This window comes from Purpureocillium takamizusanense, chromosome 7 (assembly GCF_022605165.1).
Source record: "Purpureocillium takamizusanense chromosome 7, complete sequence".
NCBI classification, from domain to species: Eukaryota; Fungi; Ascomycota; class Sordariomycetes; order Hypocreales; family Ophiocordycipitaceae; genus Purpureocillium; species Purpureocillium takamizusanense.
The window spans coordinates 2004803-2022655 of NC_063074.1; the positions used below are offsets into that span (position 1 = coordinate 2004803).

Below are 17853 nucleotides of genomic sequence, written 5' to 3' on the forward strand. Positions count from 1 at the left end.
TCAAAGGCCGTCACGGTCGAAAACCGACGAGAAGCAAGACGTTCAGTGCGGCCATGCAAGGTAAGGTACGAACTACGCGTAGTGATGTAGAAGGTAGGTGGCGACGGCGCCAAGGGGCAGACGGGAGGCGCAGTTGCGGTTGCGCCGGAGGGCAAGTGCGTTTAACGCCCATGCAGGGGCGGGTGGGGTTGGGTTCCTCCATTGGGGCGATACGGCGGACGCTTGGCCAGAGCATGCCAATAGGGAGGCGAGGTACTCCGTACCTCGTACCTGGAAAAGTTTTCGGCCATCGCGCGGGCGTGCGTGTCCTGTCTGGTCTAGTAGACAGTTATGCTTTTCGCTGAAAATGGCAGTCAGCAAGGTACCCAGGGCAGGGAACTGGACTCAGGGGAGGAGAGGGCGCCACCAGCAGAACCCTCACACTGCAGTTGCAAACCGTCGCGCCCGTCGGTTCAAAGATGGCCGCTGCGCGATCGAATTTCGTACCCATCCAGAAGGGAAGTGGCTCTTTGCTCAAGTCTGGAAGGTTGGGCTGGAGCCGCCAGACGATCGGCACCGGGAAGGAGCGAGGGCCAACGCCCGACAGGCCAGGGTTGGCCGGGAAGGAGGGCCCCACGGGCTTCGAAGCAGGCAAGCATCCTTGCTCTGGTGATGTCCATCTACTATTTCTCCGTACTATTCGTATGTATGACGTGTGCGCCTCCTCGTGTCATCCCGTCGCCGGCTCCCAACTCCTGACCCGAGCCTGGCCTGGCAAATTCTGCTCTTGGGCCGCGCTGAATGTCGATACGTAGTACTACGTACCACGAAGTCGCAATCGGCAGACGTCTCGTCTCGCGTCGCCCCGAGACACACCACCCGCCACAGGCACAGCGCCATGTCTTGCGCGCGCGCACATGCAGGTCCGCGGCCGACCCAGCCAGCCAGCCAGCCATCCCGACACCAGGCACAAAGCAAGCCGCCCTCGCACAAGAACGCAGAACGATGCCTGCCCACCTGCAGTGGCACACACACGACCAGGCGCCAGGATCCACCGGCTCACGAACCGGGCCCCTCTGTGGGACCCCCCCATACCCCCCATCAACATCCTCCGCCACGATCCGGCGGGACAAAGGAGCCTGGTCTGGCTGGCAGTTGGCCACGTCCGCGCAACTTGTTGATTGTAAGCCGCCTGTGGCCCCATCACGGTTCCAACACCATCGGACGTGGCCTGTGAGGGAACGCAGGTGCCATGGATGGGACCACTGGCCACCCACCCATCCACAACAATGTTCCGTTCAGGCATCCCGCCCGCCGTCTCTCCACCTTTTAGGCCCAGTGACGACGCCTGCTTGCTTCTCTAGCCATCGCGCGCTCCAGGAATGGAACAAGGAGCCCACTACTAGCCCGCGAACTCCGTCCTCGGCTTGCTTGGGGCCGCTCGATCCAGCAGCTACCAGCCCTGTTTATCATCCCCAGATGTGCTGAGGCCTCTTTAGCCGTCGTAGTCCCCCTCCTTCCTCGACTCGCGTTTTTGGTTTCCTTCTCTTACATCCTCGGCATCTCTTTCATACTTGCTTTCTCTCTCTTACTTCTGTGACGCCATCGACAGTCTTCCAGACGGCCACGATCGTTTACTGCCGTGTCTCGGTCTCCATCTCATCTTCTATACATAAACAGAAGCACTCGTTAATCTCTTAAAACTTCGTAATGCCTTCTTCGGCATCCCTTCTCACCCTGGCTACGGCCGTGTCGTCAGCGGCCGCTGCCTTCCAGGGGTTCAACTATGGCAGCACATTCACCGACGGCAGAGTCAAGTCCCAGCAGGACTTTGAGGCCGAGTTCAAGACGGCCGCTGGCCTTGAGGGCACCAAGGGTGGCTTCACCAGTGCTCGCCTCTACACCATGGTGGTATGTTCATGTCTCACAGGCTGACAGGGTTATGGCCTGCTAACGACATGTCAACAGCAAGGCGGCACTCCCAATGACCCCATCTCGGCTATTCCTGCTGCCATCAGCACCAAGACCAGCCTTCTCTTTGGACTTTGGGCCTCCGCCGGCGAAGCCTCATTCAAGAACGAGCTGGCGGCTCTCCAGAAGACAATCGATCAGTACTGCGGGAAGCTCGATGGGCTTGTCGCCGGTATCTCGGTCGGCAGCGAGGATCTCTACCGTATCTCGCCCATCGGCCAGGCTGCTAGCCCCGACCCTGGTGCGAGTCCTGACACCCTTGTCAGCTACATCAAGCAGGTCCGCGACACCATCAAGGGCTCGTGTCTCCAGGATGCCCCCATCGGTCACGTCGACACTTGGACCGTCTATGTGAACGAGACCAACAAGCCCGTCATTGACGCCGTCGACTGGGTCGGCATGGACGCCTACCCCTACTACGAGAACACCAAGCCCAACGAGCTGTCCAACGCCAAGAGCCTCTTCCAGGCTGCGCTCGACAAGACCAAGGGCGTTTCGGGTGGCAAGCCGGTCTGGATCACGGAGACGGGCTGGCCTGTCAGCGGCGACAAGTCTGGCGCCGCCGTTCCTTCGCCCAAGAACGCCAAGGTCTTCTGGGACGAAGTCGGTTGCCCCATGTTCGGCAAGACCAACGTCTGGTGGTTCACTCTCCAGGATGGTTCTCCCACCACTCCCAACCCTGCCTTTGGCGTCATTGGCTCTGAGCTCACGACGAAGCCACTCTACGATCTCTCCTGCGACAACGTCGACCCCCCACCTTCGTCGACGAGCAAGGCTAGCAGCAGCTCCCAGCCCTCGTCGACCGCCGTTCCCGTCCCCAGCTCCAGCGGCGCTCAGACGGAGCAGCCCTCTACTACCACGCCCGGCTCCGGCTCCGGCTCCAGCACCGGCTCGGCTTCCAACAGCGCCCCGGCCGCCACGACTACGGCTCAGGGCGGCAATGGCTCCTCTTCGGCTGCTCCCACGACGGTGAGCACTGTTGTGGCCCCCCCTCCTGTCGGCGGCAACTCGTCGTCCGCCGGTGGCTCCGTGCCTCCTGGCACGAACCCCGGCGCCAGCAGCCAGCCAACGGGCGCTACCGGCACGGGCTCCCAGCCCACTGTGTCGCCGTCCAACATCCCGCAAGCTGCAGCTGGACGCGTCAACTCGTTTGGCGCCGCCGCGGTGGCCATCGTCATGGCCGCCGCCGTCGTGTAAGAGGTGCCGCATCGGTACGGGCTGTCCATCGTACACAACGCCCTCTCATAATAGCGGTTCTTTCTTGGGATAGAATAATGTACATTCACGGATTATATTGGTCTTGAGAGTTTTTTTTTTCAAGCCTGGGACATGAAAAAACCATTGGGGGATCGAGCCGTAAGCGCGGATCGCGGCGTCAACATAGGAAGGTAACAACGGGTCTGGAATTGTACACGGTTGCACACTCATTTGGATACGAGATACATCTGCATCTATATATTAGAGCGCACACAAAAGCTAAGACGATGAGGAAGAATATCATTGGAGAGAATTGTCACGAGAGAATTGTCAGTGGCAAACTGCGTTGTCGTGATTGTGGTGCGCCATGTTCAGCGCCAGCCACATCATTTGCTATGCATATACTGTATACTGTAGACCATGTCAGTGGCTGGCTCCCCGTGCGGTCAACGCAAATTTAGCGACAGGAAAATGCGGGTTTTCCAAGGCAACTTGATACGGATGTGATTTCTCGTCCTTCGTAGCTGACCTTGCGGGTTGCTAACTTGATCCTTTTTAACCCCGAAGCAGCGATGGGATTTGTATGGGGAAGTTCGGCGCGCCGAGCCGAGCTGATTGACGCGCGCGCCGACCAGTAGCTTTCCATGCTCCAAGCCTAAGTGTCAAATGGGGCGACAGGCACGCGACAACGACAGGCCACATGCGCCCCTTCAGCCCACCACCACTTGCGCCACAAGTGCCGCGTTTCCATTTCGAGGCTCGAGCTGAGGCGACGTCGTTTCGTCTCGACAGCTATCCTGCACAAGGAGTTCGACAACCTCATCCGTGCACCGTGCTCAGTCTTCGATTTCTTCACCAATTCCACCAACACACGTCCGCAGTTGGGCATTCCGCTCTCTGATTTCTTTTACCCCTTGACTCCTCTTCCTGTGCCGATTGACGGAATCCGACGCGGGAGGACCAGGGAACATGGCGTTCACGATGCTTTCCCGCAGGGCAGCCGCGGCATTGCTGGCCGTGTGCCTGCTGGCGGCTTGTGTTGTTGCTGCGGCGGTGCCGTCGGCCGCAGTGGTTGAGAGTCTGAGTCTCGAGGAGCTTGACGAGCAGCTTCAGGTACGGAATCTCCATCATCCCCCCCCCTTTCCGGCCTTGCCATGATCGCCTCGGTGTCGATCCGTCATCTCAAACGACAGCAGCAGCTGACTTGCGGTGGTGGTTGACCACCCCATAATACAGACATGCCCCATCGTCAAGGAGCTCAACGCCGCGAAGCACGCACACCACGCCGCGCAGCCCTCGTCGCTGACGACGCGCCTCTTCGCCGTCCTCTTCCCGAGCTCCCGCCCGGCCGTCAACGCGCTCCTCGCGACGCTCTACATCTCGGGCCCGCCCAACTTCCTTCTCGCCCTGTGCCCGACCAACATCGACCCGGCGTCGCTGAGCGTCATGGTGGCCTTTGCCGTCGGCGGCTTGCTCGGCGACACGCTCTTCCATCTGCTGCCCGAGATCTTCCTTGGCGAGGACGAGTCGGAGCGCGCGCGCTTCGTCCTCGTCGAGCCTAACCGCAACCTCGTGCTGGGGCTCGGCATATTGGTTGGCTTCATGACGTTTGTGGCCATGGACAAGGGGCTGAGGATTGCGACGGGCGGTCAGGGCCACGACCATGGGCACGCGCACGGCAACAACAAGGAGGAGACCTCTGTGGTAAAGGCGACAGGCACGGACGCAGGCAACGGCTCGGCCAAGTCCAGGAAGAAGGCCACAAAGGAGACGTCCGAGACGAGCAGTAAAGATCTCGCGGAGCACAAGGAGGTGAATCCAAGTGTCAAGCTGGGCGGCTATCTTAACCTCATGTATGTCCCAGGGCCACCTACCTCAACCATCCTAGGTCCCACTCCTCTAAACGTCTCGTTTACTGACCAGCGCTCTGCAGCGCCGACTTTACGCACAACATTACCGATGGACTCGCCATGTCGGCCAGCTTCTACGCCTCACCCACCATTGGCGCCACCACAACCGTGGCTGTCTTCTTCCACGAGATTCCTCACGAGGTCGGCGACTTTGCCCTGCTCGTGCAGTCTGGCTTCTCCAAGCGCGCAGCCATGGCATCGCAGTTTGTCACCGCGATTGGCGCCTTGCTGGGGACACTGATTGGCATCGCAGTCCAGGAGCTCGGCGGTGGCGCATCTACGTCAGAGGTCTCGATGCCGCGCAATGCCGGCCTCTGGGGGACGAGTCTGGTGAGTAACACCACTGCAATCCCCCCCCCACTCTCACCACATGAGCGGTCCTCTGACGCATGAAACGCAGACCTGGGGCGACATGCTGCTCCCCTTCACCGCTGGTACCTTCCTGTACGTCGGCACCGTGGCGGTGATCCCCGAGCTGCTGGAGACGGGGCCGAACAAGGCGGCGGAGCTTCGCAAGACCCTCGTGCAGTTCACCGCCGTCGCGGTGGGCGCTGGTGTGATGCTGTACATTTCGTGGCATGACTGATGGAGCCCCCATTGCTTATCGCGTGTGCCTCAACACAACGTCGCGAGCGAGCCACGGACGTCGCCGCCCTGCTCTTAGGCATGCTACGTCCTCTGTCCCTCCGGGCATTGGCGGCGAGACGTTATAGATAGTACTATTTGGCGACGGCCATGGCATGGAAATAGGCGCCGGCTGGAGTGGTGTGGCGGTTGGATGGTTGCCAACGGGTCAGTCGCATAACATGCATTGGCGTAAGGGTTCGACGAGAGCAGTTGACGATGGGCTGCACCTCGTGGAGATTATTAGACAGCGCATGTTGGGTGAACTCTAACATGTCAAAGCGGCGTAGGCATCTATCTTTTAAGCCCCAGGTTGAGCGTGGGTTGACGGGAGACGAGGGGCCCGAGAAAAATAAACTATTATTAAGACAGGGTTTTATACGTTATGGGCAACGACTTTTTTCTATATGGAAAGAGCGAAATGCTATACTAGGACGTACGTTTGACGGAATAATTTCCGGCTGGCTACATAATCTGCCGACGGCGGAACAGATTCCACACTTGCCTTAGGATATCGGGTAGCCTCCTGGAGGTTTTTATGCCCGTTCCCTGCGGTCGGCGATGCCTTCGACTTCAAACAACGGAGAAAGTACCACTCGTACGTCGTAGGCGAGATACTTCTCTTAGGTAGCTGGTCGGGTTCTCAGTGAGTTTAGGACCCAAGATGCCGAGGCCGTGGCGACAATGCGGTCACACATATGTTGTATGGATCACAGGCTATCGCCAAGCACATATCGAGTTCTCACCCTCGGAGCAATTGACGAGTTGCTTGCGTAGACGGGAGGAGAGGTGGCGACAGCAAAGGGTTAAAGTCTTTTCCCTACCCTACTTGCCTACATAACATTACACCAGAAGGTGGTTACTAGAACGGGTTTGCCGGAACATGCCACTAATTTAACGTCCCCCGAGTTGACATACATGGACAGTGCGGAAGCGAGGGTAGCATGGGGAGAGCCCATCATGGCTGGAAGTGGATGCATCTGCTGTTGCGGCACAGGCCGCATGCTGTTGGAGACGCCAACGATTGGCCAGATGGTGTGGAAAGGCACTTGGCCCAGGGGAGCGAGGCGAGGCAGCGAGCGGTTGCAGAAATTCAGGGTCCAGTTGGGGGGACACACCAATGGTTTTGCGTGAACCAGCCGCCCAAGCTTTCTGGCGGGAGGGACCAGCCGCTTGCTGGAGCGTGTCCCTGCGCTCGACCGCGACCCAAGCAGATGCCGGAGCTTGGGGGGGCCGTCCCAAGCGTCCCTCTGAGTCAAGGGGGTTCCCATCGGGAGCCCACGCTATCCCAGAGACGGAGATCGGCTGGCATCTCGTGCGTTGAGCTCTGTGGATTCATGGCCGGCACAACATGCTCACGGTGCTCCAGTCGCCCTGCATGGGCTCCACGGCCCCATCATCAGCCTGAACTGTGTTGCTTTCCACCTGTCTCGAGGTTGTTGCACGGCGCGACATCAGGCTCGCGTGCGTCTTCATGCGCCACGACAACATCGTGAACGCTCATCGTCGTGCCCCTTGCCCATGGCGCTAGGGCTGAGGCGGCATCCATCCAGCCCTCAGGAGGCATCGCACAAGACGTGCAGCACCGTGGCTGTTTGGTTGGCCGAAAGACGAGCCGCATCGCAAGCACGCAGCTTTTGGAGGGAGGGGGGGTGGTAGGGCGTGTTCCTGCAACGCCCTCCCTCCTCGAGCACAGGCTGGAGATGCAAGTATCGGTACTGTACCAGGGTTGCAAGCCATCGCGATGGCGCGGCTGCTGGCGCTGGCGCACAGGTGGAGGTTGCTCATGGAGGTTATTGCCTGGTGGTGGGTAGCTCAGATGGGGCCAAAGTTTTTTTTTCTGGTCGGCTGACAAGCCAGCCATCTTGGTTCCCGTTGCGATTCTCATCAACTACAGCCGTTATCGGACACGGTAGCACCTGTGCACCGCCGGCGGGCAATCCGAAAGGCATTGCGGCCACAGCTGACGCGAGAGCATGAAACCAACCCACAATGGCTTGACCATGTGATGCAGCAAGTACGTTCGACACGAGGAGAGGAGCCGTAGCGGTGAGGTTCTCTTCTCACAAGTAGGCCTTTGACGGGCATCCACGGACGACGAAAATGTTCCGGTCACGATGATTCTCGTGCACTGTATCCCATGGGCGCCGCCGCCGCCGAGGAGACGGACAAAATCGCACCGGTTGCCAGCTCATCAGTTATGGCACCTGGTGGAGGGTAGTTTGGCTGCGGCGACAATGTACAAGATGCCACAATGAGCTCCCCGCATTCTGGCGGACGCCTGCTAAAAGCGTGCAGCGTTCCTTAGCACGAGATTCCCCAGGTTCCACGGCTCGGAATGGTGTTCTTTGTCGAAGCAGGGGTCTTCGTCCCGTATCGGGTCCCTGGGTCCCTCTGGCACTATACCCAGATGTCAATCTTGCGTGGAGCTTGTTGTTTTGGGCTTCGGCTTCCACGCCCACACGGCCCTAGCCCTCCTTGTGTCCGTGCCCGGTAGGAGGCCATGGTCGAGTGGCGCCGCCGCTTCAGGCACCGAAGCCAAGGTGGAAGGCGAGAAAGAAGCCAGTGTGAAGATATTTCCGGCCAACTTCCGATCCACAGCCGTTGAGGCCGACGACGACCCTGCCCACCGCCGGTCTCGACCGCAGTCCTCGCGGGGCAGCCGTGTTGGTCGCCGGTCGTGGTTGGGGGGGGGGTTTGATGACATGCAATGGAGAAGCGCGCTCTCCAGGCGGATACGCCGCCGCGCATACGCCTTCTCGGCGACCCAGGGGCACATTCACGACAGTTCGCGTAATGCTATCACTAGACCGGGTGGAGGACGTGGAGGCCGACCGGCCAGCCGAGCAGGGAGCGCGGAAACTCGGGGGGGTCCAGGGCGCGGTCCTGGACGGTCGAGGCCATCGTGACGGTGAGATGTGGCCGCTCGGAGCGGCGGCGGCAGGTGAAGCCAAAGGGGTCGGTCAGCAGTATCAGTCGCAGTTTGGCTTGGTGATACGAAGTAGCGCTCCCACCCTTTCAGCAATTGCGTGTTTGTTGCTGGAGCCACATGGGTCTCTTTCTGTTCTCGGGAGCTTGTGGAGGGGTCTTAATTGGGGGGGTGCGAGCAGAGCAGAGGGGGCCAAGAGCCACCGATGGGGCGTAAAATTGGAGAAGTGTGTTGTCGAAACTTCCATGGCAACAAGACCATGTTCAACATGAAATCATGAGAGCCACTTGGTGCTGAAGTTTGGCATCCGTGCCAGGACTTGATGCGCCCAAGATCTCGATTTGCACCGATTCACTACCGCGATGTGCAGCGACTAAGGAGGTTATGGTCCGTCAATGATGCAACAAGACGTCAAAGTGTGTAGTGAAAATCCAGGGGCACATCAACATCGATGCGGCTCAGGAGCTCCGAAGTGATCATCATTCCTGTGCATCCTTGGGCGACGGTGTGGCTGGCGACAGCGACTCTTTATTTTTGGACTTGTTGGAGCGCGGGAAGAGATGGTGGTGGTGGCCGCTGGCTTCCCGGCAAACCGGCTTCATCAGACTATCGTGGCCTGGCGCATGGCGTGCTGGTCCTGTCGGGTTGCGCGGTCCGGCTGGGACTGACAGATGGCGGCGCTTCCTGAGGCACGGACCAAGCGCGCGACACAACTCGGGCGCAATGCGACCGAGATTTCGGGGTCTAGCTCGCGGGTGTCGCAAGAAGGAAAGGGCATCTTGCTTGAAGCCTGCATTGAGCTTTCTTGACGAGCAAGAGCACTCTTGATGAGGCCGCTACCTAACAATGGGTGGGTACTTTATTAGGCATCGCACCTACCCAAACGCCCAATGAACTAACGGAAGGTACTGTACCCAACAGCATCATATGGGGATCACCTGTACGAAGTATGCAACAGCGTTGTTTGTCCCTTGGGGTCAAACATCACCTCATCCGTGGGAGGTAATGAGGGCGTGCTCGCTTTGAGTGGCGCGGCGGAAGCAATCAGCCGACCGGAGGAGGCGTGCAAACCCCTTGCACAGCCAGCTGCACAGACGACACCACCATGTTCATCCGGAAGAAAGCGAGGCAGCGACTTTTTGGCGTTTCCGTTGCTTTGGTGTGCCAAGCGAGGGGCACGGCATGGAGGGGGGAAGGACAGGACAGGTTGGCGCATGCTGCGGGAACCAACTCTGCGTCTGCGGGTGGCGCCACAGCGCGGCCGCAGAAGGTTTGGCTGCGAGAGTGGTGGCATGCATGGCAAGGTATGTGGATGAGCGGGAAGGAAAGGAGGGGGGGGGGGAGGGGGGCGAGCGGCGGCCGAGGGAAAAAGTTCGAGCAAGCCAAGGGCAGATGAGGGGAGGGGCGTGTGCGCACGCTGGTCTTTGTCCTGCTCCGGGTGAATTTCCGACCGTCGCCAGCTGGCGCAGGCACACAGGCGCAAGCGCAGGAGCACTGGCGCAGAAGCAGAAGCAGCAGGAAGGAGGCAGGAGCAGGTGGAGAGGAAGCAGCCCGTGCAGCAAGGAGCAGCAACAGGAGCAGCGGCGGCAGCAGCAACAGCAACAGCAACAGCAGCAGCAGCAGGCACAACAAGTACCGGTACCGGCTCCGGATCCAACATCGCTTGCGTGCATGGGATGGGGTGGTCCATGCACTCTGCCCTGCCCTGCCCACGCCAAATGCCATGTCCATGCCTTGCCATGCGTGGGCAAGGGCTGCCATGCGACCGGGGTGCTTCTCCCGCCGCACTCCATCCGTGACTGTTTGCTCGTCGGCGCTCCGGCGCAACAAAGCAGCTTTTGCCTTTGCGCCTGCTTCGCCGCGTCGTGGAACTCGACGTGGACCTTGATGCCGCGATTGCAGAGGTATGACTGTTTCTGCCCTCCCAAGCCTCCCCCCTCCCCTCCGTCCTGGCTAGTTTGGGTGTGTTCCTCCCACCCTCTCCGTGACAATTTGCCCCCCACCGGGCTCCAAAGGCTCCAGCACCAGCACCCGCCGGTCGCGGTGCGGTGGCACTAGGTATCGTGAGGTGTCGGCTCCGCGTGTGTCTCCGTCGACCACGGCGTGGCTCAAGTGATGGATAGTATAAGAAAGAAACCTCGCCCACCCGCCCTCTGCGTGGCAGATCATGTCGTCGGCCCATCGTCAGTCTTCCCGAGCTGCCACGAGCATCATCCCCTCATCACTGTGCCCGCTCTTCCCTGCCCTGGCCGGGCCTAATTTATAATCCTCCTATTTCTAATACACGCCCGCGCCGCTTGCTTCTTGTATCATCTGCCTCGTCTTTTACGCCCTTGCTGCCATTTCGCCATCGGATCGTTCACGATTTTCCTCTTACGTCTAATTGCCCCCTCTCGCGCTGCTCCAATAGGCTTCTGCGCCCTCGGACATTACCCTCGGGAACAAGTCATCGGTCGCACTTGACGCGTTCCAGCTACCGTCTTATTGGTTCTTGGTTGGCACCATCGCCGTTGCAGTCGAAGCGAGGCTACGAACTGCTCTTCCGCAAGCCTGGCTTGGCCAAGAGCGCCCCTCATCTTCTCGTGGCCATAAGACGCTGCACCCGCGCGCAAAGCCTGGTCCCAATTGATCGAGCTCGAGAAACGGCCTGTCTTGAGCGCCTTGTCATCTGCATTGCAACTGCGGATACGCTCTCTCTCGTCCAGGAACGGGGAAACGAGCCAAGATGCCCAGCCCACCTACCGCAGGCGGCCTCGGGCCTCGTGTCGGAGGCCGCTCCAAGCCTGCTGCCCAGCAGAAGCTGACGATTGACATCAAAATCGACCGACACTTCAACTCCAAGGTCTATACGTCAGGGTCGACCATCGCGGGACAGGCCACAGTCAAGATGCAGCGAGACACTCCGTTCGACGACATTGACATCATCTTCACTGGCATTGCGGCAACTCGCCTTGACTTCGTCCAGCAATATCCCTCGCACTCGTTTCGCCCCTTCATGAAGCTGCGTATGCCAATTCCGTCCTCTTCCATCCCCGATTCCAGGGTGTTTGAAGCCGGGAAGGCCTACTCCATTCCCTTCCACTTCGTTGTCCCGCACCAGCTCACCCTGGGCGCCTGCAACCACCACTGCAGCAGTCCCGCTGTCCGGGAGCAGCACTTGCGCCCTCCTCCAACGGTGGGCTTCTGGGAGGCCGACGATCAGGCGCCGGAGATGGCGCAGGTCGAGTACGCCATCAAGGCGAGAGCATACCGTAGAGCTGAAGATGGCAGTTCGACCAAGTTTATGGAGGGGTATCACATGGTCAAGGTTCTTCCTGCGCAACCCGAAGACGCGCCCCTCGACATCACATCCAAGGATGAGCGATACAACTTGTCCAAGTCAAAGACGATCCGCAAAAACCTGTTCGCCGCCAAGGCCGGCAAGTTGACTGCCACGGTCTCGCAGCCCCGCGCCGTGATGCTCGCTGCTGACGGGCACGGTGCGGCGAGCTCGGCTGCCAGGATTGAACTTCGCTTTGCTCCCACGTCGGCGGAAACAGCTCCTCCCAAGATCAATTCCATCTCGGGCAAAATCACGGCCGCCACCTTCTTTGGCGCTGCTCCTACGGACCTATTGCCAAACTTGGGAAGCCGCGCGGCGTACACGGCGAACCCTTCGCTCAGCTACACGACCACCAACACACTTTTCTCCAACCCCATTGACAAGATGGGTTGGCAGCAGCGAAACACGAGCGGTCGACGTGACTCTGGCTACTCGAGTCTCGGTGTCGAGGAAGATGCTTCCGAGACGGACTGCTCCGAAAGCCGTGGACGCGTCGGCAAGAGCAAGAACTCCAAAAAATGCCCGATCCAGCACCTAGCTGTCCTCGAGGTTCCCTTTAGCATCCCGATGACGAATCGAAAGATCTTTCTGCCGACCTTTCACTCTTGCCTAATTTCTCGAACATACACGCTGCACCTCAGCCTGTCTGTTGGGCCAACCAATGCTGCCATGACGCTAGCAGTCCCTTTGCAGATTGGTGTGGAAACCACACACGAACCGCACTTCGACGACGGCTTGCCGAGTTTCGACACTGCCATGGCAGAGGATGAGGATGCCGACATTGATGCGCATCTGCAGCCACGCCTTTTCCGAATTCCCGAAATGATCGCTCAGAGCAACAACCTGCTCCCTGGCTATGAGGAATTCGGCCGACGGACTGTTGCAGTCGCTTAAACAGAAACGTCGACGACGCCTTGTCTTACTTCGATTTGCCGGCACCTATTGCTTTTCTTTACCTTTTTCTCTTGGGTTTTAATAGGGTTACCTGGTCTGGGTGAGCCCGGGGGTGGCACGAGGTAATTATTTGCTTTTAGCGACTTACGACTACTTACAAATCCTGTCCGTGCTTTCACATCATGTCTCTGTCCCCAAAAGCGTCTTTTGCAACGAACCTTGCTTTTTCATCATACGTTCATCATGGTCTCTGTTGTCTTCATTTGGGTGGCTTTTGCTAGCAGTTGCTTGAGGAAAGGACTCTGATATGCTTTAGAGCGCGGCGTTCTCGCATCGGGTGAATGGTGTGCACGCGTGATGAGGGTGATTGCACGTTTGCAGGAATCATGATTGACGATGATAATGATGATGGGTACATTCAATGACAGAGGGTGATGCGGCTACCTTGAGCTCGATGGCACTCGAGAAGGTAGGCGCAGTGAGATTGATAATATATTACAACTGTTCGACGAGCTCGCTCCAGCATCCCGGATCTTTCTCTGCCCGGTTTCCTTCCTGACGTATCCTTTAATAGTAGGCCACGGAAGACGTGGCAAACGCTGCGTTGCGAGTCTTGGGTCAACATGCAGGCCTTTGTACGGATGACAGCAAAGCCAAGCCAATACCTAAAATGCCCAGGGCGGAAACGTGTCTTATCATGAACGACGTGTACAAGACATGCAGCTCGCGTTGTCGAACAATGGAGCAGGTTTGGCGGCGGTTGCAACGCGATCTGCGAAGCAGCAAACCCTCGCACGCGACCCTGGGGGAAAAAGTATCAATCGGGCCAACTTCGCCATGAGTCCGTGTGATGAAACTGATTTCTCACGTAGCGATCGTGACAGCAGCCGATGGGGACACCCAGTGCAGAGCGTCCCGGTGCCAAGCATTTCGGCCGCCAGGTGATGCTTGTTTAACGGGGCATCGTACCGCGCCTCATACGAAGCACGAAATGGGTGTCTCTCCGTGTCGCACGAAGATGGAGTCGGGCAGACCGGGGGGGCATTGGGGGCCAGGGAGCCACGATGCAAGGTCCAACCGCCAGAGCACGGAGCTCGATGATTGGATGGGCGGGGCCGCAGACGGGCCTTCAGGCCGCTGAAGCACCGGCGGGAGGCACTGGGAACCCCACTGGAGTCAGTTAGCAGGGGAGCCAAGGACTGGCGGGCTCTTTTGCTGGCCCGGCATCGCTGGGGCGGCGGGGGGCGGGCCCAGTGCTCGCGGCGCAGCACCCTGGTTGAATGCCACCGATCGCCAACGGCACACGAGGCTAGGTGCGATTCGAGACGGGCCCGGCAAAGCCGCGGCTAACAGCTTCGCTTGCTGCTAGCACCGAGTTTCAGTATATGACATTAGAATTCCAGATGAGCTTCCAGACCATACCATGTACCATACCACGACCGCAAGCGTCCACCTGCACGAGCCAATGCCCCCCCGGCCGTCCCCAAGTGCCTTATCTCGCTCTCCATCAGTTGCTGAGTCCTCTCACCCCTTGCTATTGCCCCCGGGTCATCTTTCTCCATCCCGATCTTCCTTCTGCTCCCATCTGCATACTCGCGCTGTGCACTCGACATTGACCGTGCTTGCCAACGATTCAACGAGGCCCTTCGACCTCCGTTGCTTTTTCCCAGACTCACCCGACCTTGTCTGCCAGCTCGGCCGAAGGGCGACGATCACTGTGCGTCTCGGTGCCTCTCGACTGGGAACGACGCCCCCTCAAAGGGCACCCCTGTTCCGCGCTGTTTCGCACGTTGTGGTGAAGCCGCGCTCGCGAGCACGTTGACCACGGCACTCGGTGCCGATTACACTCGTTTATTCCGTCCATCTTCTGCAAGACTCGTGCACCGTCGGTTGTGCGAGTCTCGGGCATCTTGGTGCCAGCTGCTGCGACGTCGACCGCCCAACGCCATTGACAGCGAGCGCTTCCCGACCGCCCGCCCAACGTCGTTGTACGAAGTACGACGTTACAGAAGAACCCGCTTCCCGTTTCGAGCCACAAATTGAGACGCCCAAGAGCATTGTGAAGCGGAAACATTTCCTGCGACAAGCCCACGGCAATTGAAGCAAGACGACATCAGACGACCGCTGCCATGGTCCCGGCGTTGAAGGCCGGGCTCAGCGGCCTGCTGTCTCTGCTGCTGCTGACGCCCGCGGATGCATTCTATATCCCAGGTAGGACGCGTTGGGCTCCTGGCGGCCCATGCCAGAACCCGCGATATGCGCAGATGTGCTGATACATGTTGCGCAGGATGGTCCATCAAGAGCTACAAGGAGGGCAGTCAATTGCCTCTGCTGGTCAACAAAGTGTATTCGGACAACACGCAGCTCCAGTATGCCTACTACAATCTCCCTTTCGTCTGCCCCCCAACGGGCAAGTCCAAGGCCGGCGGTGGTCTGCTTAGCGGGCAGAGCATTCCGCTGAACCTCGGCGAAGTCCTCCGTGGCGACCGCATCATGGCCTCCGACATGGAACTGGAAATGGGCAAGGACAAGGCGTGCAATTTTCTTTGCAACAAGGAAATTTCGCGTAGTGATCTCCGACGCGCCAAGGAAATGGTCCGCGACGGCTACGTCACAGAGTGGATTGTTGACAACCTCCCCGGCGCGACGAGCTTCGTGACGAGCGACAAGACCAAGAAATACTATGCAGCTGGGTTCAAGCTCGGATACACAGAGCTCTCGTCGACCACCGGCAAGGCCCGATACTTCCTGCACAACCACCACACCATCGTGATTCGATACCGCAAAGCGCCCGGAAAGGCGGGCGAAAGGGGCGAGAGGCTCGTCGTCGGATTCGAGGTCTACCCTAAGAGTGTTGGCCGCGACAATCGTAGGGACAGCTCTGGTTGCCCTATGGACTTGCAGCACGTCTCCGGCGGGTTTGAGCTTTACATGGCAGCCAACAAGACGAGCGATATCGCTGCGCGATACCCCGACTCGTCCTACTACCCAGACGCTCTAGAGGACGACGAGAGTGAGGGAGGCTCGCTCACTATACCGTATTCATACTCGGTCTACTTCCGCGAGGACGACGGCATCGAGTGGTCTCATCGGTGGGATCTTTACTTCGTGAATCAAGAAGAAGGCTCGCGCATCCACTGGCTGGCCATTGTCAACTCGCTCATCATTTGCGGCCTGTTGACGGGTATCGTCATGATAATCCTGGCCAAGACTATCCGCACGGATATCAAGGCATACAAGGACGCCACCATGGAGGATGGCAAACTGAGGCGGAAGAAGCCCCGATCTGGCGCGCGCTCACCCAAGGAAAAGACGCCCGGCCTTCTCGATCAGGGCACAGATGTTGACAATGATGTTGACTTGTCCGAGGACGATGAGGCGCTCGAGGATGTTACGGGCTGGAAGCTTCTCCACGCGGACGTGTTCCGCAAGCCAAGCTGTGGAAACCTCTTGGCACCCCTCGTGGGCTCGGGTATGCAGCTGCTCTTCATGGCAATCGGCCTAGTGCTGCTGAGTGCCCTGGGCATCCTTAACCCGAGCTTTCGGGGCGGCTTCATCAGCGTGGGCGTTGGCCTATTCATCTTCGCGGGCGTCTTCTCCGGGTATTTCTCTGCGCGAGTGTTCAAGAGCTTCGACGGCAAGAACTACAGAGCTAATGCGCTGGTGACAGCGCTGCTGTTCCCTGGGCTGACGTTTGGTCTCGTCTTCATCCTGAACCTCTTTGTGTGGGCGCAGGCGTCGAGCACCGCGATTCCGTTCGGGACTTTGATGGCGATGCTTCTGCTGTGGCTGTGCGTGCAGGTGCCACTCGTGCTGGCAGGGTCGTACTACGGGTATGTCAAGGCCGGCGCTTGGGAGCACCCGACGCGGACGGCAGCGGTGGCGCGGCAGATCCCGAACCAGGCGTGGTACATCAAGTCGCTGCAGTCGGTTCTGCTGGCAGGCCTGATTCCGTTCGCCGTCATCTTTATCGAACTGCTATTCGTGTTCCAGTCCGTGTGGCAGGACAAGAGTGGGTACTACTACGTGTTTGGGTTCTTGGCGATGGTGTCCGTCATCTTGGTGGTGACGATTGCCGAGGTGACGGTGGTGACGATCTACATCCAGCTGTGCTCGGAGAACTACCACTGGTGGTGGCAGTCGTTCCTGGTCGGCGGCGGCAGCGCCGTGTGGGTGTTTGGGTACTGCATCTGGTACTACACGTTCAAGCTGCACATTAGCGGTTTCGTGAGCAGCCTACTCTTCTTCACGTACAGTTTCATGGCTTGCTGCGTGTACGGCCTACTGACGGGAACGGTGGGGTTCCTGAGCGCGTACGCTTTTGTGCGGCGGATATACGGGTAAGTGATGGATGACCCTCTACCCTTAGAGTCTGCGTGGGAGGTCGTGATCTAACTCATTGCGCTGCAGGGCGATCAAGGTGGACTAATGACAGCCGCCGGTAATATCTTTTCTTAATATTTGGGCCCATTTCAAAACATCAGCGACATGGTCACTCCTTGGAATATATACAGGCGCCGATTCTTACCTTCATTTGGGCATCTTGTGTGGGGAACCTCGAGTAACGTGGCTCCATACGGCGTCGGAACGAGCTGGAATTCAGCATGCGTGGGAGTCGGACAGAGACTGGCGTTGAAAGCTCCATGTTTGGTTTAGGAGGAACGCGCACACGCACATGCACAAACATTAGCAGAGACATATGATTCTTGGTGATGGTACAGTACTTGCTGTAATGGGGAAGCGCATTTTGGAGTTGTAGCCTCTACGGCAGAGCAAACGGCTGGTGCATGCATGGGAGCAGGAGCGCTGCGGCCTCTTGTTCGACACAATCAAATAATGCCACAATGACACGAGACTGATTATATTGAGCGTGAGGGTCTCCAGACGGTGGATGACAATAACAATCATGGTTGTGCTGACTCGACGCATTCAGTCCAGCAGCTGTTCTGGCGTTGACTACTTGGTAGCTACTATTGCCTACTCCGAGCATGGCGTCCGAGATACGGAACCAAGCAAGGATACAAGCA

The 17853-nt window shown here is 58.7% G+C and overlaps 5 protein-coding genes across 7 annotated transcripts; 4 read left to right on the forward strand and 1 right to left on the reverse strand.

The window, feature by feature from the left end:
- The first annotated feature begins 711 nt into the window (after positions 1-711).
- Positions 712-3473, forward strand: JDV02_007911 (Glucan endo-1,3-beta-D-glucosidase). The gene is made up of 2 exons (XM_047989453.1): positions 712-1890; positions 1948-3473. Exons 1-2 carry the CDS (start codon positions 1690-1692, stop codon positions 3145-3147), a joined length of 1401 nt encoding a protein of 466 aa, XP_047845455.1. The 5' UTR covers positions 712-1689; the 3' UTR covers positions 3148-3473.
- Positions 3474-3775: 302 nt separating this feature from the next.
- Positions 3776-6053, forward strand: JDV02_007912 (uncharacterized protein). Of its 3 annotated transcripts, XM_047989454.1 has the most exons (4): positions 3776-4260; positions 4384-5000; positions 5081-5387; positions 5458-6053. In XM_047989454.1, exons 1-4 carry the CDS (start codon positions 4117-4119, stop codon positions 5641-5643), a joined length of 1254 nt encoding a protein of 417 aa, XP_047845456.1. In that variant the 5' UTR covers positions 3776-4116; the 3' UTR covers positions 5644-6053. The 3 variants fall into 3 exon arrangements, with proteins under 3 accessions (XP_047845456.1, XP_047845458.1, XP_047845457.1); XM_047989456.1 differs by having other exon boundaries at positions 5081-6053; XM_047989455.1 differs by having other exon boundaries at positions 4238-5000.
- Positions 6054-7080: 1027 nt separating this feature from the next.
- On the reverse strand, positions 7081-9510 carry JDV02_007913 (uncharacterized protein; the record flags this gene model as incomplete). The annotated part of the gene is made up of 2 exons (XM_047989457.1): positions 8391-9510; positions 7081-8331 (listed from the first exon to the last, which is right to left on the reverse strand). The coding sequence occupies exon 2, from the start codon at positions 7567-7569 to the stop codon at positions 7081-7083; it is 489 nt and encodes a 162-aa protein (XP_047845459.1). The 5' UTR covers positions 7570-8331; positions 8391-9510.
- An 867-nt stretch (positions 9511-10377) lies between these two features.
- On the forward strand, positions 10378-13436 carry JDV02_007914 (uncharacterized protein). The gene has a single exon (XM_047989458.1). It carries the CDS (start codon positions 11336-11338, stop codon positions 12824-12826), a length of 1491 nt encoding a protein of 496 aa, XP_047845460.1. The 5' UTR covers positions 10378-11335; the 3' UTR covers positions 12827-13436.
- An 839-nt stretch (positions 13437-14275) lies between these two features.
- On the forward strand, positions 14276-17682 carry JDV02_007915 (uncharacterized protein). The gene is made up of 3 exons (XM_047989459.1): positions 14276-15037; positions 15114-17166; positions 17237-17682. The coding sequence occupies exons 1-3, from the start codon at positions 14956-14958 to the stop codon at positions 17253-17255; spliced, it is 2154 nt and encodes a 717-aa protein (XP_047845461.1). The 5' UTR covers positions 14276-14955; the 3' UTR covers positions 17256-17682.
- Positions 17683-17853: the final 171 nt, after the last annotated feature.

Coding starts and splice junctions, on each gene's coding strand:
- JDV02_007912 (XM_047989454.1), top strand. CDS start 4,117: ATGGCGTTCACGATGCTTTCCCGCAGGGCAGCCGCGGCATTGCTGGCC. Junction 5,001..5,080: donor GGCGGCTATCTTAACCTCAT/GTATGTCCCAGG, acceptor AGCGCTCTGCAG/CGCCGACTTTACGCACAACA. Junction 5,388..5,457: donor GCCTCTGGGGGACGAGTCTG/GTGAGTAACACC, acceptor CATGAAACGCAG/ACCTGGGGCGACATGCTGCT.
- JDV02_007911 (XM_047989453.1), top strand. CDS start 1,690: ATGCCTTCTTCGGCATCCCTTCTCACCCTGGCTACGGCCGTGTCGTCA. Junction 1,891..1,947: donor CTCGCCTCTACACCATGGTG/GTATGTTCATGT, acceptor ACATGTCAACAG/CAAGGCGGCACTCCCAATGA.
- JDV02_007914 (XM_047989458.1), top strand. CDS start 11,336: ATGCCCAGCCCACCTACCGCAGGCGGCCTCGGGCCTCGTGTCGGAGGC.
- JDV02_007915 (XM_047989459.1), top strand. CDS start 14,956: ATGGTCCCGGCGTTGAAGGCCGGGCTCAGCGGCCTGCTGTCTCTGCTG. Junction 15,038..15,113: donor GGATGCATTCTATATCCCAG/GTAGGACGCGTT, acceptor CATGTTGCGCAG/GATGGTCCATCAAGAGCTAC.